Source organism: Peromyscus californicus, unplaced genomic scaffold, assembly GCF_007827085.1.
Source record: "Peromyscus californicus insignis strain IS unplaced genomic scaffold, ASM782708v3 Scaffold_12__1_contigs__length_115047231, whole genome shotgun sequence".
Classification (NCBI taxonomy): Eukaryota; Metazoa; Chordata; class Mammalia; order Rodentia; family Cricetidae; genus Peromyscus; species Peromyscus californicus.
The window spans coordinates 60842603-60863905 of record NW_026294413.1 but is presented as its reverse complement, the minus strand read 5'-3'; the positions used below and the strand labels follow the sequence as shown (position 1 = coordinate 60863905).

The 21303-nt window shown below is 44.3% G+C and overlaps 1 protein-coding gene across 1 annotated transcript in view; it reads left to right on the top strand.

Moving 5' to 3' along the window:
- Nucleotides 1-2654: 2654 nt before the first annotated feature.
- Wdfy2 (WD repeat and FYVE domain containing 2) overlaps nucleotides 2655-21303 on the top strand; it is a 151984-nt gene continuing 133335 nt past the window's right edge. Inside the window, exon 1 of the mRNA XM_052732983.1 lies at nucleotides 2655-3025. Within this exon, the coding sequence (XP_052588943.1) occupies nucleotides 2889-3025 (137 nt within the window). The 5' untranslated portion in view covers nucleotides 2655-2888. The remainder of the gene's footprint in view (nucleotides 3026-21303) is intronic.

Here is a 21303-nt window from a genome sequence, read left to right as displayed (position 1 = left end):
ATCCTCCCTTTCCCAATTCTGTGCAGCCACTAATCTGATTTTTGTCCTATAGATTTGCCTCCTCTGGACATTTTATGGAAGTGAAATCTTAAAATAAAACAAGTGGGCCGGGCAGTGGTGGCGCACATCTTTAATCCCAGCACTTGGGAGGGAGAGGCAGGCAGATCTTTGTGAGTTCGAGGCCAGCCTGGTCTATAGAGCAAGATCCAGGAAAGGCGCAAAGCTACACAGAGAAACCCTGTCTAGAGAAACCAAAAATAAATAAATAAATAAATAAAATGTAAATAAATAAATAAAACAAGTGGTCCTTTATGACTGGTTCCTTTTATTTAGCATTTTTGCTTTTAAGGCTATCCTATGTGTAACATGTATCTGTATTTCATTTCTTATTGCTAAATAATGTCTCACTGTTTGTAGCATTTTATCCATTAGTAGATGTTGAGGTTATATGCACTTCTTGGCGATTACATTATTCTCTAGGCATTACCTTCCCAGTTCACACATTGTCTCTTGGACACTCAATGACTTTTCTAGCTGAATGATCTTCAATTCTCTACCTTTCTCCCACAGACCTGTCCAAGACATAGTGCTGACCAAAAACAACTTGGGAGAGGAAAGGGCTTGTTTCATCTTACAACTTACCATCCTTCACCTTGGAAAACCAAAGCAGGATTTTGAGGCAGGAACCTTGAGGCAGGAACCAGAGCAGAAACCACAGAGGAACACTGCTTGTAAGAGGGTTCCCCTTTTATGCAAAGGGTGGCACTGCCTGCAGAGGGTTGGCCCTCACATACCAGTTATTTATCAAGAAAATCATCAACTGAAGGTTCTCTTCCCAGGTGATTCTAGTTTGTGTCAAGTTGACAAAAACTATCCGGCACAAGTAGCATATTCAGTTTTGTGTGAGACCATTTTCATTGTTCTTTGGTCTATATGCAGAAGTGGGATTGCCAGGTCACATGGTGGTTGTCTCAAGTAATGACATAACCACTCCAAAGTATAGCTGAGGGGGTTTTCATTGTAGATATGAAGGAGAGTTACAGCCAGAGGCATCTGGAAGAGCCTAGAGCAGGAAGAGTAAGTAGTAGACTCAACATGGCCAGTAGACCGAACCAGGCCATGAGAGGAGGGAGAGGGGGAGAGCGATAGAGGAGGACTAAGAGAGGAAGGGTAGAGAGAGGGAGAGAGGAAGAGAGGGAGAGAGGGAGGGAGGGAGAGAAGAGGGAGGGAGAGACGGAGGGAGGGAAAGGCATAAATGTCAGGGTTATATAGGAATGAGAAGCTGGGGCCAGCGAGCTTGAGAGGTTTCAGGTAGGGGCAGCATGGGGAGAAGAGCTGAGAAGAGCCATAGGTACTGAGTGAGCCTGGAGGCTAGCACGCACTTTGGTATGCTAATAAGCACCACAGATACCTAGTTGTCAGGAGTTTCTTTCGGATCTGACAGTAGCACAGTGTTTATTCCTTGAAGCAACGCTACTTTTTTTTTTTTCAAAGAAACTGAGCCATTTTACATTCCCACCTGCAGTGTATGAAGGAGTTTCAATTTTTCCACAGCCCAGTCAGCGTTTATCCTCTTTATTATAGTCACTCTATATTTTATTGTTATTATATTAACTGTCCATTGTCACCGGAGAAAGCAAAAATATTTATTTGCTGGGGATTGGAAACAAGATCGGACAAAAAGGCCTAGGTTCAAGTGTGGGTCCTTTAGTCACATAACACAAAGAGAAGATTGACATCATGATCCCAAAACCCCTCAAAAAAAGCCTGGCCGGGCGGTGGTGGCGCATGCCTTTAATCCCAGCACTCAGGAGGCAGAGCCAGGCGGATCTCTGTGAGTTCGAGGCCAGCCTGGGCTACCAAGTGAGTTCCAGGAAAGGCGCAAAGCTACACAGAGAAACCCTGTCTCGAAAAACCAAAAAAAAAAAAAAAAAAGCCTGTATGAGAGTCTCTTCTTTCCTTACCCCCCATACCCCACTACATAAGGGTGGCAGTGTGACACGGGGAAGTCTTGCTCAGCAGGGTCTACTCTTTAGTTCTCCCCCTTAGATAGTAGTTCTGACAATGACTTGGGCAATAAACCTACAGAAGCCGCTGGGCTTCCTTTACCTAGACCTCTCCTCCAGGGCTGAGAAGTGGGAGTTATGGCTTTCTGGAACAAGGACGGGGAGGATGGAGAAAACTACAACACCCAGGAGTCCACGCGGTGCTGGCAGGAGCTGGTGCTTAATTCTGGCCGATAGCACAGCGCCCTCCCCGGTGCATTATTGTTAAAACCTAGAAGCGAGTCATCTGCGCGCATGCACAGTCTCTCCTCAATTAGTTTAGCTTCTATCCTTCTTACAGGTTCCTTTCCGGCCGGGATGACGCAGGCTTTTCCCCGCCCCTTTCTCTGGAGTCTGGAGAGGATGGGGCATTGGGCAAGCGCGTCCATAGATTTTATGGGGGGCGGGGGAGGTAGGCTAGGGGACCTCGGGAACAGAGCGCATGCGTCCCAGCGGAGCTGTAAGGCTCCGAGAGTTTACGGGAGGGGGAGGGGGGGACGGGACACGGGGCGGAAATGGCTGCTGGATTGACGCACGCGCATTGGCCGCCAGGGCCCATCCTCCGGAAGTGGAGCGGCCGCTCTACGACAGGCCCCGCCCCGGCCCCGCCCCCACTCCCCGCCCCCTGCTCTCTTAGGTGGCGCCGGCTTGCGGCCGGTGTGGCGGTGGTGTTGCTTCCAGAAGCCGGAGCGGGCACGTTCCCTGAACAGGCGGCAGGGCTATGGTCGCCAGCTCCCGAAGGCCCGCTTCGCATCTCAGTCCGATCCTGAGCGCGAGCCTGAACTGTCTCCTCAGCCCAGCCCCCCGGCGCCGTCGGCTGCTCCCCGGGCGCGCCCCCCTCCGATGGCGGCGGAGATTCAGCCCCAGCCCCTCACCCGCAAGCCGATCCTTCTGCAACGGGTCGAGGGGTCGCAGGAGGTGGTGAACATGGCGGTGATCGTGCCTAAGGAGGAGGGTGTCATCAGCGTCTCGGAAGACAGGTATGGACTGCTTGCCCCTCCGCCACGCAGAGGTCTGGCTGGGCTTTGGTGGGAGTGGAGACCGCGCCTACTGGTTCGGTTCTGATCGCGTCGGCCTCGGCTGCGGGGACTGGCCCCTGGCATAGTCAAGTGGCCCTTGAGCTAACGGTGCACGGGACACCAGACCGGGGTTTCGCTTTGGAGATGGGAGGGGCAGAGGGAGGAGCCGCCCGGCCTTGCAGGTGTGTTAGCTTGGAAGAAGCCCTCTGCACCCGCATGATTTGGGGGACGCTAGTTCGTCCAGTTCTTAGCTCCCCAAACGAGAAAGGGAACATCACTGCTTTCTTCTATACAGTCCACCGATCTGTGTATCTCCAGGACATCTTTCACCGAACTCAAGGACTATTACATTGTGAAGAGAGTAACTTTGGGCTTCTGCCCTGTGGTGCCTTTCTTTCCTAAAACCTTATGTCTTGGGAGTTCAAGGGGAAGTGTCTGGAACTTGCAAGCCATCACTTTTGCAGAGAACTACTTGAGTTCCTTCCCATTCCCTGCTTCCTTTCCGTTTGCTTAGTTAGCAGAAGTACCCCTAGTCGTTCTGCCTTCAGTTTTCTCCCTTGCACTGCGTGCTTGATTTCCAGAGGAATGCCCGCTTGAATGTAGGAACTGGGGTAATAGATATGACATTACTACTTGGGTAATATCTACAAGCATTGTAATATCTACAAACAATTGTAACACGGTAGAGGCATGCGACTATCTGGGTTTTTGGCTTCAACCAAGTAGTTAGGTTTTCTTAATAGAAGTTGGTACCATGCTGAGGTAGTTTTCTTCCATAATGACTCTTAAAATTGCAAAGGTAGAGCAAAAGTGTTCACTTTTTTTTTAAATAATTGTTTCAGCACTTTCTATAATGTAAACTCAAACATTTTTACTTGATTTGCTTCTTAGGTCCTTGAATATAGCTAGGGAGAGTGTATTACATGTGTATATTACACATTTACATCTGCGTCGTGCTTGATATAAATGGCGTCTGCTTCCTTTCCTATGTAGATCCAGGGGGAAACATTGCCAACGTATGTTAAATGGCAGTCAGTCTGGGAAGAACAGAAAGAATTGAGTGAAGTGGATGTGGGAGCCTTTTGAAATTCATAAAGAAGTCTTATGACAGTGTTTAAGTTTTTCCTTTGGTGTCACTTGCCTAGACTACATCAGACTTTCTGGGCTTACAATTTTTTTTTTTTTTTTTTGTCAAAGAATTATCTTCTTGGAATATTTTCCATAAAATATATTGAAGAACTATATTGATAAATGTCCTTTTCCATTACTAGATATGAAATTGATTCCCAATTTGTAAGCAATTCATAAGTTCATTGAATCAAGTTAGAGGAGGAGAAAACTCGTCAGACCTCTGCTCCTGTAGGTTAGTTTGGAAGCACCTGGTTCCCATTCCAATGGCTTTTCCTCGAAGGAAACAATGTTAGTGGAGGTAATAGTTCAGTGTCCAGAGAAGCTAACGGTATATGTGGAAGAAAGAGAAGAGTAAGTTTCATTTCATCACAGGACGAAGGAAGTGCAGTGTTTAGTTATCTTTCGCTTTCCTAGTTTGCAGGGTATATAACAGAGTTTATCTAATTGTGGAGTTACTGTTAAATAGACCCCTACAGAAATCCGGGGTCCTTGGCTCTGTACAATTTATCATTCAAGTTGGCAAGTCTATGCTTCTTTGGGCCACTCAACCATGGATGTAACTGTTTTAGGGAGCATTTTTAGTTATGGTTTCACTAAAAGAGAATTGATCTGTTGTGTTCTTGCTTTTCAGAATCAATGTTAGTGCCTCTTGATATAATGCTAAAGATAGGAAGACAGAATATCGATTTTTCACCAGCACTTATAAAGACATTACCATTAGCTGCTTTGCCAATTCATTATTGAACCACGAGGGTCAGCTACAAATAATGTCACATAGCATTGTTCTTAGGAGATCCTCATTTTCCTTTTTCCAGTCTGACTTATTATAGCCTGTATGTGTGCCTTCGGGAACGCTTAACAGTCTTTGTTTGAAACAGTAATATATATATATATACTTCGTGTCTGTTTTGTGTTCTTTGAATTAGCTAGGGAGCTTTGTGTGTCTCATGGATTGTAGTGATCTACGTAGTGCCTGGCCCGCAGGAGTCCCTCAATATTTGTTGTATCAGTGACTGTTATAGGCCCTCCCTCCACTCTGTTTCTGGAAGCACAGGATCTTAACTACTGGATTTAGTTGATATTTGTTGAGTGAATATTTCGATGACCCACGAGAACCTTATGTAGACAAATACACATTTGTGGGGGAAGTATTGGACTAGGTGGCCTTAGACACTTTAAAACTGGGAAGTCCAAGCATTGCTTCATTCATCCTGTTAGACAGTTGAGTTACTGATGTGTTCTCATTGTGTGTGTGTGTGTGTGTGTGTGTGTGTGTGTGTGTGTGTGTGTGTGTATGTGCATGGCAGTGATGCTCACAGTTGAGGAGCAGAAACTTTAGAGTATAGGTTTTGTTTTGTGTATATGTGTGGTGCTGGATATGGAACGTTCTAGGCAAGCATCTGCCACTGAGTCACACTCCCAAGCCAAGAATATTATGTAATAAAACAAAACCACTACATTTAAGATACAGTATTGAAAAGAGAACTTTCAGACGGGGAAGAATGGCTGGGCTCCACAGCCCATCTTGCCCTCTCAATCTCTCTCCCTTCCGGAGATTGTCACACTTGAAGTACATTTTCGTTCTCAGTCTTCTCTTCTTAGGAAGCTGATGGTTCTCAAATCTTCACACTGAAGAGTAGGTCAAAGAAATCTTCGCTTTCAAGTTCACTGTGGCACAGCTGGGACACTTTGGAACTTTACATGATATCAAAGGAGGAAATGTCGGGAAAATAAGAAATAGAGGAACAACTGAGTCACCAGTCAGGCTCCCTGCACTAAGGCAGGACCTGCTCCCAGAACTCACTGGCCTTGCAGATGCCTTGGTGGTAGCTAGGTTCTGTTCACCAAGGCTACACCAAACTCCAGGATCCAGGGTCCCTCATTGTCCTGCTTCTTTTCAGGCTGCCCTTTCTGGGCTAATGGCGTTTCAGTGGTCCTTGTGTAAGAGCTTCTTCATTCAGGGGCTGGAGAGGTGGCTCAGGGGTTAAGGGCCCTTGCTGCTCTTGCAGAAGACCCTGGTTTGGTTCTCAGCACCCAAGTGGTGGCTCACTACTTCCTATAATTCCCGTTCCAGTGGAGAATTGGATGTGATGCCCTTTTCTGGTTTCCTAGGGCTCCAGCATTCATGTGGTGCACATGCATACATGCAGACAAAACACTAATACATACATACAAAATAAAAATTAAGAAAGAGGGAAGGCCGTTTGAAGGAAGAGCATCATTTCAGGCCTCTGTGCTCTGTTTTAGTAGAGCCTAAGGTGAAGAAAGCCAGGCGGGACCTCTGTCCAGGTGTGACCTAGCCCTGTTAGGATCCTTATCTTGGTCTTAGTTAGGTTTTTATTGCTGTAATAAAGACCTTAACCCAAGGTCTCAAGCAACTTGAGAAGGAGAGGGTCTATTTCAAGCATGAAGGGAAGTCAGGGCAGGAATGTGGAGGTAGCATTTGAAGGAGAGGCCATGGAGGAGTGCTGCTTACTGGCTTGCTCTCTGCAAAGCTTGCTCAGCCTGCTTTCTTATACAGGCCAGGACCTGCCCAGGGGTACCACACCTACAGTGGGCTGGGCCCTCCCACATCAACCATTATTTAGGAAAATGCCTTCCCAGACTTGCCAGTCTGGTGGAGGTGTTTTCTCAGTTGAGGTTCCCTCTTCCCAGGTGATTCTAGCGTGTGTCAAGTTGACAAACTAACCAGCCCAGCTTCCTAAGTTCGTTCTATACATACTTTAACTCAGGGCAGCTCTCTTACCATACAGAGTCTCTGTAGTTCGTAGTTTCTGGTAGTTATTGGAAGCTGACATTCTCCTCTGCTGGGTGGTCAGAGAAGTACAGCGGTCTCTCCCTCAGATGGGTGTTGTTAGGAGGAAGAAAGTGGGGTAAGCCAAGCCTGATGGTGCAGCTACTCCAGAGGCTACTCAGGGGTTGAGTTAGTAGGATTACATGTTCAAAACCACTGCAGCAATTTAGGGAGACCCAGCCTCAAAATAAAGTAGTGAAAAATGGGTAAGGGTATGTTAGTGGTAGACAGCCCTTGCCTAGTATGCACAAAGCCCTGGGTTCAATCCCTAGTACTATCAGAAGTAAGAATAAGAGCTGTAGTAGAGGAAAGGGCATTCTAGAGAGTGAGGTAAGAGAAACCAGCACCTGTGGACAAGCCCTAAGGATCCAGGTAAGACTGTGGAGCCAGCCTATACTAGTCATAAGCAGCTCCGAGAGTTGCTGTACCTCAAGGAGTCTGGAAAATGAGTGTCTCCAGAGGAATAACTAAATCCAAAAAGAAAGAAAAAATTACTGAAACACCTGGGTGCAAGCATTTGGGATTCTTTTCTGCATAAAATGACTGTTCTGCCTTCTCATTGGCTCTAAACCCAACCACATGACCTCCTCGTCACTGCCTGTCTATACAGACCTCTAGGTCTCTATGGTTGGTATTGAGATTAAAGGCGTGTGTCTCCAAGCTGGGCTATGTCCTTGAATACACAGACTCTGCCTGCCATGTGATCGGATTAAAGGCGTGTGCTATCATTGCCAGACTTCTGCTAAATGGCTTGCTCTTAGCTCTGACCCCCACACAACTTTATTTATTAACATACAAATAAAATCACATCTCAGCACAAATAAAATATCACCATACAGCTAGGCTTGTGATGGAGTTTTTGTACCATGGATTTTATAACATTTGCATATACTTTTTGAAAGAAGGGCAAATCAAGGTTTTTCCTACAATTGAAGCCTAGTTATGAAAGTTGAGAACTTCTGAGAGTGATGGATTGAAGCCCAAACTAATTTTTGACTATGTGAACTTTATTTAATGGCATAAAATTCATCAACTTTCACCTGTGCACTAGAGAGCCAGCATTTGGCACCAATGCTCCCGTTTTCAAGTCCCAAAGAAGGAGTTTACTCCATGGGATTGTTGAAAATGAGGGCTTTACTCTGCATTTAAGCTTCATGGGTACTCAGGAATCTGCAGGGGGCTGCCTGTGTGGCCCTGAGGTCAGGAGCAGGCTGACTCTAAGATCTTCGTGGGAAAGTGTGTATCAGCTTACTAAGGAGGCCTCAAGGCTGCTGGCAGCTCTGAATTTCTTTTATATTGTGGAACCGGATTTTCTGTGGGACTGTACAGATCTTAATCACTTGGATTGCAACATTGGAAAGTGCCAGGCTGGCAGTTCTGACACTCTTGACATGAATGATTTTGAGCCTATGATACATACCCCTAGTACAGAAGAGAAGGAAAAATCCAGAAGACACTTGAGAACGATAATCCTGTCCAAGCAAAGGAGATCAAAACTTTGAAAAGCAATCCTACTTTTTACTTACACGGTGTCTTTTCATTGCTGTTTTTGCTTTGCCTTTTGGCAAAGAGAGAGGGACATTTTTTTGTTGTTTGTTACTGAGAATCATCTTGATGTCATTAAAAGAGTTTGGAAGAGTGGGAATGTAGTTCAGTTGGTGGGGAGCTTGCTGAGCATGGAGGAAGCCCTGGATCCACTCCAGGACCAAATAAAGGGAACATGGTGGGGCACCTATAGTCCTTATAGTCCTTAGATGGAACATGCAGGGACCTATAGTCCGTGCACTTGGGAGGTGAGGCCAGAGGAGCGAAAGCTCAAGGTCAGCCTTGGTTTTCTAAATATGGAGTTTGAGGTCAGCATGGGATACACTGGAAAAAAATTAGTTTGGAGGAAATGAAGCCACTTTATGGCATTTAGAAGTTAGTAAATTGTGATTTAATACAGGAATATTAATCTACTGATACCTGTAGCATTAAATTGAATGGTATATAGTATATACTTATTTACCTGAGACATAAAGGCCACGAAGCCGTCTGTTCTGCTCAATTACACTGTTAGAACAGAGTATCAGGATGCTGAAGGAGGGAACCCCCCACTTCCCCCAAGCAGGAGGCCTCCAGGGTTAACCATTAGTAAAAATTAATCCAGGGTTCTAAGAAATAGCCAATAAGGCTGAAAGAGCAAAGGAAGTGGCCTACTTGTCCTTGCCAGGGGTGCTGCTCTGTGCTCTTCTGTTTTTAATTTTAAATTCTTGGAAGAGACCTGGGGCAGAAGCTGAGACCCCAGCCAAATCTAGTTCCTCTCCTGCTCAGCCTGAGTCTCTTCATCTGGAAAAGGAGGGAGTTTGTGTCTCAGAACTCCTTTGTGCCCTTGGGGTGACTGGATGAACAGAAAGTCCGAGCAACCGCCTCACCCCGAAATCACAAGTGAAAAAGAAAACTGGGGAGAAAGCAGCGTGCTTGTGTGAAGTTGTCCCTATTTCATGGAGCAACTGGGAAGCAATGCTTTTGGGAGCTTTTAGAGAGCAGTGGCTATTTATTCCTGGCAGAAATCTTCCAGATGTATTTGTTTTGTTTTGGTGCCTAATATCCAGTTGAAAAAGATTCACTACATTTCTGCTTCTAGATGAATCCTTAAGTTTCAAGTAGTGAACATTTAGCTCTGGGTAGCTTGCTAGCACCCAGTCAGGGCCTGGGTGTGCAGAGTAATGTTTTGGAAGCTTTTTGACCACAAATCATAGCATTTAGCACCTGCCTCCTCCATCTCACCTCCTCCAAATGAACTGGGACAGGGAATGAGATCCCAGCCAGCTCTGCTCTGACCTTGGCATTTCCTGGGTTTTCTGTGCCATGAGATGGTAGCCTTCTCATGTGACAAGCACACTGCCTTTTTGCTGTTTTGTTTCTTCTTAAGTCCTGATCATCTCCCTTCTGATTGATGTCCTGACCCACTAATGGGCTGGGAACCAGAGTTCAGAATTCAGTCAGCTCTCTAGAGGGGCTGCTCAGGTCTTTTCTCTGCCTTTATAGTTTTAGTTTTGTGTTTTTTCAGAGTATGAAACACAACTGGGTGTGGTGGTGTGTGCCCTGGAGGCAGAGGCAGGTGGATCTCTGTGAATTTGAGGCCAGCCTGGTCTACATAGGGAGTTCCAGGACAGCTAGGGCTATGTAGAGAGACCCTGTCACAAAGCAAAACAAAATATGCAGTTCAACTTGGAGGCCTGTCCCTATGAGTCGGCCCCTATCTCTGGTCTTCCTCAGGGACCAAAACCCTATTAGACTACCCTATGCCTGGTCTTCCCCTTTTTTGAAATGCGCACTGTAGTTCTGGAGTCAATCCAGTTTGAATGGAAGTAGAGTTCACAAAAAGCTGGGTAGTTGCTTGAGTGGCCTTTTGGCTTCCTGTGGTGTGTTTCCTTATTACTGATTTAGTACTTGAAAAATGATGCATCTCACCTACTTGTGAATGTCATTGCTGACGTCTGTATGAGGAAACTTTCCTTTATAGCTGGACAGATACACCTGTAATATGATGCTAACTTAAAGATTTCAGTGTATTTTCTTATAACTACATCTTTTTGTTTTTATTCTTTTTAATTAAAAATAAAGTTATTTTCATATAATATATTCTGATCACAGTTTCTCCTTCCTCATCTCCTCCCAGATCCTATCCACTTCCCTACCCTTCCAGCTCCAGACCTTTTCTTTCTCTTAAGAAAACAGTATCTTTTCTCTAATTTCTAATGACCACTTTAATTTTAAGCAATCATAATAATTCTTCTGGAATATTCTTACATCTTAAATAAAGACATTATCACTACAGTAAAGAATGGCTGCCCATAAACCTTAGCACACTGACTGTTGTCTTATATTACCTTCTAGCAGATGTCCTGAAGTAGGCTTCAGGAGTACGATTATAATAATGCGCGTCTGTATAATTGCCTCTACTTAATACTATACCAGGAGCGAGCTAGTCTTTAACTGTTCTTTTGAGTGGGGATATGGTTTTCTTTCCTGCAGTATTCACCGGTGTACTACTGCAATGGCCTGTATGTGCTGGGCCCTTTATCTTCTTTCCTTGTCTTACTGTTACAGCTAATTTCAAGTACTGTGTTTAACAAGATTGAGAATGGGTGGTGTAGTAGAAATCCTTATCTTATTCCTGATTTTAGTGGAAGTGCTTTGGATTTTTTTCCGTTCAGCAGGATGTTCACTCTGGGCTTGTTGTATATTTTATTGCCTTTATTATGTTGAGATATGCTCCCTCTGTTCCTAGATTCTCTAGGATATTTATATCATGAAAGGATGTCAGATTTTTTTCTTCATTTAATGAGACGATCATTGGTTTGTGTCCTTGAGTCTATTTATGTGATGAATTCAATTTATTGATTTATTTATATTGGACATCCCTGCATCTCTGGGATGAAGCTGTCTTGATCATGGTGGATGATCTTTTTGATGTGTTCTTGAGTTCACTTGGCAAGTATTTTACTGAGAATTTTTGTGTCCATATTCGTCAAAGATACTGGCCTGAATTATTTCTTTTTTGTTGGGTCCTTGTCTGTTTTTGGTATGAGGGTAAAATTGCTTTGTAAAAAGACTGGGAATGCTTCTGCCATCTGCAGAATAATTTGAATAGTATTGGTGTTTGTTTTTCTTTGAAGGTCTGGTTGAATTAGTGCTGAATTCATCCAGCCTCTACTTTCTTCAATTGGAAGATTTTTAATTTCTGCTTCTATCTCATTGGATGTTATGGGTCTATTTAAGTAATTTATTTCATCTTATTTTAGCTTTGATAGGCCATATACTCAAGAAATCCATCCATTTCATGAAGATTTTCTAGTTCTGTGGAATACAGATTTTTAAAATACATCTTTATAAGTCTCTGAATTTCCTCAGTGTTGGTTGTAATATCTCCTTTTCATCTCTATTCATTTGGATCCCCACCTTCTTTCTTTTGGTTAATTTTGCTAAATATTTTCTAGCAATATTAAGCTTTTGAAAGAAAGAACTCTGTTTTTTTGATTCCTTGTTTTGTGTTTTTGTTTCTATTTCAGTAAGTTCAGCCCTAATTTTGGTGATCTCTTCCAGGCTACTGTTCTCTGGAGTTCTTTGTTCTTGTTTTTCCAAGGCCTTTGGGTGTATTATTAAATTACTAACTTGAGATTCCCTCAGATTTTTTGATTGTAGGTCTTTGTTGTTAAAGTCAAGATGCGTTATAGCTAGGGGCATGCACAGTAAGAAGAGTGACTGTATAACCTAATCAAACAGTCAAAATGGAAACCACTCAAACTATGTCCCTTAGGATAACCAGCTCCTCTTTCTTTAGTCCCCATAAGAAGAGATCCCGGGCTGTAGCCTGGGCCCTAGAATAGCCTTACTCCTGTGGCCTGCTACCAATCTTGACAGTGTGTCCTTCTTTAATCCTCACAATTGTTTTGTTCCAAATAACGTTACCTTGCTGCTTCTGCAAATCTATGCGTGTCCCTATTTTCACTTCTTTGGGTAAGAGGTGCAGTGTTAAAAGAGGCCATCTGCTAGTTACCTTGAAAATTCATTGAGATGCCTTGTGTGGGCTACCTGCCTACACAAGTTACTGGTCAGGGAAGCCCCACAGGTCCCCATAAACAACACAGCCCATTGGCGTTGCTCTTGATTGCCCACCATAACTAGATGGGAAGATCCTCCTGCTGAAGACACAACACACTGTAGGACGGAGAGACCAAGCTGGAACTGATCTGAAAACTTCTTTACTGTTGGCCAGCTTTTATAGTGCTAGAAGGTGCTGTCCAGCCACCTGAGGAGAAGAAGAGCTATCAGTGACATTACCCATTGGTGAACTTCCTGCTAGAGCAGGGGGCAATAGTGGCCTGGCTGTGAGAGTGGGGGGTGGCTAACCAACCACTTTTGTATTGGATTTGAGATCTACTCCACAGGAAAGAATTCTTGCCTGGTACTGTAAGTCTGGTCAGAGGCCCTCGAGGAGGACACACTACTGTGGTCTTGCTCAATGGGGATGTTGTCAAACTGCCTTCCAAACGTTGATGTTTACGTACAGATAGTGGCTGCCCTCTGCCTTGGCCGGAGAAGCTTCTCCCTGTACTGCTCAGCAGTTAGTGCGAAGATGAAGAAGCAACTGTTGCGGCTGTGCTGGCCAGGCACAGCACAAAGAGGAGGGCAGGAAGAGTGTAAGAAGAAGCAGAGGGTGGGGAGGGTGCTGTGCAGTGTGTCTTCTGGATGTGACACGGCCGTCACACTCATGGACTCACGGCAGCTGTGATGACCTGCACAAGATCAAGCGAACCAGAGCAGTTAGTGTTCAGTCAGGCAGCACTAACGAGACTGGGTGCATGACAGCGAGGTGGGGGAGCGGTGGTGACATGCAGCGGGGGAGCACCTGGAGGAGTGGGGGAGAGAGTTGGGAATGGACACGTTTAAGATACAGTATTTTATTTTTTTGAGACAGGGTTTTTCTGTGTAGCCCTGGCTGTATTGGAGCTCACTTTGTAGACCAGGGTATCCTCTACTCAGATCCCCTTGTCTCTGCCTCCCAAGTGCTGGGATTAAAGACCTGTGCCACCATGCCCAGTAAGATATGTTGTTTGTTTTTCAATAATGTTTAAATGTATGGAATTGCCAAAGAATAAATAAAAGGTCTTATTTATTAATAAAGAAAAACGAAAGTCCCTTAAGATTGCCTCAGTGCCCTTTGGTGTCAGATGCATACATTCAATGTGTGGTGAATTGGGCAGTCCAGTCTTTCTTCATGGGAACACTTTAGTGGGTTCTGTGGGAAGCTCCTGGGACGTTTGAGTTGGAGCTGCATTCTAGGTCTAACTCGGAGTGCACACTGTTTTGTTAACTCCCCAGGAAAAGTCCTTTTGGACTACTGCTGAGGAGTCAGAGATGGATGTGAATTGTGGGTGCATATAGTTCTTCACATTTTCTTCCTGCCCACCCCCACCAAGCCCAGAGGGTCCAAAAATGGCCACATCACATCTGCAGTGAGCATGAGCTGACCACATCACATCTGCAGTGAGCATGAGCTGGCCAAATCACATCGGCAGTGAGCATGAGCTGGCCACATCACATCTGCAGTGAGCATGTGCTGGCCACATCACATCTGCAGTGAGCATGTGCTGGCCACATCACATCTGCAGTGAGCATGTGCTGTCCAGATCACATCTGCAGTGAGCATGTGCTGGCCAGATCACATCTGCAATGAGCATGTGCTGGCCAAATCACATCTGTAGTGAGCATGAGCTGACCACATCTGCAGTGATCATGAGCTGGCCACATCACATCTACAGTGAGCATGAGCTGGCCACATCTGCAGTGAGTATGAGCTGGCCACATCACATCTGCAGTGAGCATGAGCTGACCACATCACATCTGCAGTGAGCATGAGCTGGCCACATCACATCTGCAGTGATCATGAGCTGGCCACATCACATCTGCAGTGAGCATGAGCTGACCACATCACATCGGCAGTGAGTATGAGCTGGCCACATCACATCTGCAGTGAGTATGAGCTGGCCACATCACATCTGCAGTGAGCATGAGCTGGCCACATCACATCTGCAGTGAGCATGAGCTGACCACATCACATCTGCAGTGAGCATGAGCTGGCCACATCACATCTGCAGTGAGCATGAGCTGACCACATCACATCTGCAGTGAGCATGAGCTGGCCACATCACATCTGCAGTGAGCATGAGCTGACCACATCACATCTGCAGTGAGCATGAGCTGGCCACATCACATCTGCAGTGAGTATGAGCTGGCTACATCACATCTGCAGTTAGCATGAGCTGGCCACATCACATCTGCAGTCTAAAGCAGAGGTAAATGCTTGTGCTCCTTTCTGTCTCCTTTCCTCACTTTCTGTTCAGCTCAGGACCTAAGCCCAGGGGATGGTGCTGCCCACAACCAGAGTGGTCTTACCTCCTCAGTTAAATCTCTTAGAAATCATCCTCCTAGACATCCCAGAGGTGTGTTTCCATGTCGATTCTGAATCCAGCCAGGTTAATATAAAGATTAACCATCATAGGTGGTGAGTGCGTGGGCCCCCCGCATCTCACTAGCTGAGAGCTAGCCACAGCCTCAAGTGGACTCAGAGTTATGCCATTTGTTGCTGTCTGTCCCAAGCTTATTTGTCCTTCTTTATGTTAATGGCCAACTATCTAATTCCTTTCAGTGGTGGCAAATTTAGTAAGTTTTTGAAAGGGGGATCTTAGCCAGGATGTGGCAGTACACACTTTTAATTCCAGCATTCAGAGGCAGGGGCAGGCAGATCTCTGTGAGTTCCAGGCTAGCCTGATCTAGAGCTAGTTTCAGGAAAACCAGGGCTACACAAAGAAGCCTGTCATAAGCAAAGCAAAACAAACAAACAGAAAACAAAAAGAAAGGAGGATCTTTCTATCTTATATTTCCCAAACTGGTCACAAATCCTTGGGTTCAAATGAGCCTCTTGCCTCAGCCTCTTGGGCTACAGGTGTGCCAGCATGCCTAGGTTACTGGTGATTTTCAATGTCTAATCATTGATTTGTTACTCTTAAAAACTCCCATTTTTGACTGAATTTAACCTGTGTCACTAAGAATGCTAGTCGTAAAACAGTCGTGTAGGTAAATGTTCAATGCAAGCACCAACAAGTAGGGACTTAGCTCTATTCTGTGTGCTTAGTACCATGCCGGATACACAGCAGGTACTCAGAAATTATTTACTGAATGTAGACTGGAGGTGTCTAACCACTAAAACTGTTGCTGGTGCTTCATTTAGTCAGTTTGCATGTATAGTATTTGAAGAATACATGTTTTCACAGTAGTTCAACATTTTACATTTTATAAGTGAGTGATGGTCATTATAGTTTTTAATTCTATGATTTTAAAAAAGTGGTATCTTCTGTTTTCAGAGAATCTCTTCATCGTTAAGATTCTCTCCCTCCCTCCTCCCCCCCCTCTCTCTTTCTTTTTCCCTTTCTTTCCTTCCTCCCTCCTCCTTTCTTCCTTTCGACAGGGTTTCTCTGTGTAGCCCTGGCTGTCCTGGAACTCACTCTGTAGACCAGGTTGGCCTTGACCCCAGAGATCCACCCGCTTCTGCTGGGATCAAAGGTGTGCACCACCACTGCCTGGCTGAGATTTTCTTCACTGAGACATGAAATGTCTCCTTAACTGAAAGATAATCTTACATCTGTAGATGGTTTTCATTTGTTTATTTTGATTGTTTTATTGAAAATAGATTTTTTTCTCACATAATATATTCTGATTACAGTTTCCCCTCTCTCTACTCTTCCTAGTTCCTCCTTCCCTCCCCTCCCATCTGAATCCACTCCCTTTCTGTCTCTCCTTAGAAAGAATAGGCTTCTAAGAGATAATAATAAAATATCACAAAGTAAAATACAATAAGAGAAAACAAAACTAACACATCAGAGTTGGACAAGACAAACAGAAGGAAAAGAGCCCAAGAGAAGGCACAAGAATCAGACACCTACTTGTTCACCCACTCAGGAATCCTATGAAAACACTGGAAGCCACAATATATAGAGAACCTGGTGCAGGCCCTGTGCATGCTGCTTCAGTCTCTAAGTTTATGTGAGCTTTGCTCATGTTGATTGGTTTTCTTGGTGTCCTCCATCCCCTCTGGCTCTTACATTCTTTCTGCCTTCTCTTCATCAGGTTTCCCTGAGCCCTGAGGGAAGGAATTTGATGGAGAAATCCCATTTAGGGTTGAGTGTTCCAAGGTCTTTCACTTTTATAGAGCATTTTTATAATTGACAGTTTGTTTTCATGCTTTAGCATTTGATTCTTACTATAGTACTGTGAAGTAGTAGTTCCTCAACACTCTTGATTATCTGCTTCATCTGTTAAGATTTATTTTTTATTTTATCTGTATATTGAGTGCCTGCATGTATGTGTGTACATCATGTATATGCCTGGTGCCCTCAGAGGTCAGAAGAGGGCATTGGATCCCTTGGAACTGGATGCAGGCAGTTTAAAGCGGCCATATGGGTGCTGCGTACTGAACCTGGGTCCTCTGCAAGAACAGCCAGTGCTCTTAACTGCTGCGCTGTCTCTCCAGTTCCCTTCTTGATTCTTGCTGGCTGGTAAGTTAACTAGAATCTTCTATTGTTTTTTTTTTTACAAGTTTTGTTCAGGTGTCTACCCCGCCTCCCATGACTCTAGACTGAATTCTGTTTCGTTCGAGCCTTTGCCAGGCTTTACCAGGATTGGTTTAGGTCTAGGTATGTGCTCAGAGATATAAGGAAGGAAGACTGATGGAGGTGAAGCAGGGACCTCTTTGCTTGAAAGGGGTTCTCAGGGAAGGAAGGAGCCCTTCCTTGTGTTTTCCCTGTGCCCGTTGTCTTGGCTGGTTGTCACCATCTGGAGCTGGTATAGCAGCAAGGAGAGGGAGCCTGAAAATGTGTGGATATGTTGCATATAGCTGAAGAAAAAGATGGAGAGAACCAATTGCCACGTCGCCAACTTTGGAGCTGACTTACTTCATGACTCCTAGATAGACACTGTCACTTTACAGGAAAGGAGTGGAGACCCAGAGAGCTCTAAATGGCGTGACCACCAGCGCTGATGAATTCACTCTTGAAGTCATAACTGTAATGTGGTTACTGATTCCTGCTCTGGTGGCCCCTGCTGTAGTGGATAGCATTTCTGTAAACAGCCTTGCTTGGGTTTGAGAGGAACTGGTTTGGCAAGGGCAAGTGTTTATGTTTGAAATAGTTTTAGATGGTTCCTAATTATTTGACGATTGATCACCTCTGACAAACACTGCTCTGAAATTCTTACTGTTGCAAGGCATGGTGGCATCTGCCACAATCCCAGCATTCAGGAGGCAGAAACAGGAGGATGCTACGAATTCTAGGCCAGCCTGGTTTCCATAGTGAGTTTCAAGTCAGCAGAGCTATGTATGGAAACAGAACCTATCTAAACCACAATCGAACAACAAACATCAATTCTTACTTCTTTTTTCTTTTCTACTTTTCTTTACCTGAGGTGAGGGCTAAAACAAAAGATGTTCTGGGGAAGGTTCTTCCTGGTAGCAGAGTGGTTCAACTTCCTCTGCTTGTCCGCCTCATCTGCAAAAACACCGAGGAATATGATTGATGGTGGTAGGATTTGGGGCATCTTCTGGAATATTTCCTTAAAATGCAGATTGATTAATAACAACAACAAAAACCCATAATAGTCTTTTGTTACTGTTAAAAATTCTCCAGCTGTTTTTCCTGGTGAGGGTGAGTACCACAGGTGACGCCTTATGTTCCCAGTTCCTCACTTCTCTGTAAAGACAACTCTTGATTTCTGGTTGAGTGCTTAATGATTGGTTCCTCTTTTTAGAGTTAAATGTGGTTGTGAATGCAGAACTTGCCCTTTAAACCAGCAGAGATTTTCTTCAAGAAATCCTCTCAAGTCATGAAATTGGAAAGAGTTTCTTACCGTGGAGTTTAAATACTAAATTCTGCTGGAGGGACCAGAAACCCCAACTCATTAGCAGTATTCTAAATAAGTTGGTGGGTTGTCCAGGAGTGGTAGGAGGCTCAAAGCAGCCATCAAAGGCCAAGCTGCTTATGCCTGGTCATGCTGCCATCATGGTGACCTTGCCTGTGGCTGCTCCCCAGTCATCGCTGGGTCTGCCTTTGGGACAGGAAGGAGGTAGAGAGCGGATGGCAAAGGCATCCGCCAGCTGCACCGTTCTCCTGGAAGCTCGGTGACTCCTGTTCGCAGCTCCTTAACTGGAAGTGTGTCGCACTGCCACCCCTCATTCACACAAGGCTAGCCCATTGGCACACTGAATGTAATTTGGTGGGAAAATGTTTTGAAAAGAATTTTTGTCTGTAAACTAGTGGGACTTGGGGAGAATAGAATGTCCAAACACATAAAACAAAAACAAAAACAAAAACAAAAACTTCTAAACACTGGATGAAGTGCTGGTTCCTTTTGAGTGACAGCATTCTGAGAGGCCATATATGCATTTACATGTAAGAATAAGTGGGCTTAGGGAAGACCTGAAGATCTGAAAAGGGAGAATTAATTGTATTGTTTGTGAAAACATTCACTTAACTGACAGAAGCCTGTAGTTAATTTAAAGGATGATGTCTTGAAATCTTGAGATTATAACAGGAAATTTTGGCAAATGTAAACCACATTCATTTTAGAAAGCCTGTGTTAAGAGGCCTACAAGGTGGCTCAGTGGGTAAAGGCACTTGCCACCAAGCCTGAGGACCCGAGTTCAATCCCAGGACCCACATGGTGGAAGGAGAGAGCGGATTCCTTCCTGCAAGGTGTCCTCTGATCTCCACGTGGGTGCCATGGCACATGTGCGCCTCCCCTAAATAAATAATAATAATAAAAAGTCAGTGTTAAAAGCCAGTATTATAAATGAACGCCTGGAGGAAAAGTATTTGTAATATATATTAAAAACTATGATTTTTCAAAATAAAAGTCTCTACAGATACATAATAACAAAAATTTTATTAAAAATCTGAACAGGAAGACATTACAAAAATGTTGGAAATATTAATCTATAATTGGATCATTACAACTTAAACGCTGAACCACCACTGAGTTTCCCATCTTGACAAATGTTTTTAAAATTGGATAGTATCTAGTCTTACAAGGCTCTGAGGAGAAAAGGAGCTTCTATCACTATGGAGAGCAGCTGGGCCAGGCATGCTGACCGAAACATACAGCATGGCCTTCAACTGGGTGAATTTTAGACAGGTGTTAACATCGTTTCACATTGTGATTAAGAAAGATGTGATACAAGCTGTGTATCTGTGAAGACATGCATATCTAAATTGTTTGGTCCATACAATGCAGTTATTAACAACGTTGTCTATGGGCTATTAGATTGCAAAATAATGTGTAAGCTGTTTTTGTGTAAACTCTTAAATTCCATGTGTGTTATAAAACTCATAGTGCTGGGCGGTGGTGGCGCACGCCTTTAATCCCAGCACTCGGGAGGCAGAGCCAGGCGGATCTCTGTGAGTTCGAGGCCAGCCTGGTCTCCAAAGCGAGTTCCAGGAAAGGCGCAAAGCTACACAGAGAAACCCTGTCTCGAAAAACCAAAAAAAAAAAAAAAAAAAAAAAACCAAAAAAAAAAACAAAAAAAAACTCATAGTAAGAAATCTTGTTAATAGTTTTTGTTTTGAGACAAGATCTCATTGTGTAGTTGTGGCTGGCCTAGAACTCACTATCTGGACCAGGCTGGCCTTGAACTCATAGAGATCTGCCTGCCTTTGAGTGCTGGGATTACAGGTATATGCCACTACTTCCAGTTGTGATTGTTCATTTTTGATGCTTATGTTTTTAAATTTTAAAAGTTTTACTTTATGTGTACAAATGTTTGACCTGCATGCGTTTATGTGCCATGTGTGTGCCTGGTGCCCAAAAAGGTTAGAAAAAGGCGTCAGATTCCCTGGAACTGGAGTTATGGATGGTTGTGAGCCATATGGGTGCTGGGAACTCTGGAAGAACAGCCAGTGCTTTTAACCACTGAGCCATCGCTCCAGCCCCATATTTGAAATTTTTGCAAGGGTAAATTGACATGTGTATTTTGCAAGAATGAATCATTGATTCTTTAATTAGTAATCACCTTAATGGAAGAACATTTGAAAATAAGAGGACATCTAAGCTTGATTCCTCAAATGCTAGAATTCAGAAAGTGATGTTTCTGACTTACCTTCAGGGAGGTGTGAGGGGAACAAACGATGGGTGTGGTAGTGACCAACTTAAATTCTCAGAGAAAGGCCATCTTCTTTCAGTTCACTGCCGAGTATTCATTTCAACAGACCATTGCCAGATCCTGGGATCTTCTCAGTGATGGTCCGTGACAGAACCTGATAGGCAAACAAGCCATAAGATACTTGAGCGATGTGAGAGTTTGGGAGCACCTGCATTTGTCAGCAGGAACCCCTGGAGGATGTGGCTGACCATGATGCTCACTTAGGAGAAAGGAAATGTGCTTGGACAGTTGCTGTACGAGTGCAGGTCAGTCTGTGCAGGGTTCTGTACTTTCTCTGATGTTGAGAAAGGAGGCTGTTCTCTTTGTGGCGTCCTGAAGTTTCTGTTTCTGTTCTGACCTTTCATTTTCCAAATGAACCCTGCTTTTGTGTGTCTTCCTTTCACTCCTGCTTTCTCATAAATGAAAAGGCATTTGAGGACTTCCCATTCCTCACCATGGAACATTTACACAATAGGTCTTTCCCTAGAACCCAAGAAGATGTAGAAGGATCTCAATTACCACATAAAAACAGTGGGCCGAGTCTCAAGAAATATCATGCATTATGCCCGTAGACATCCT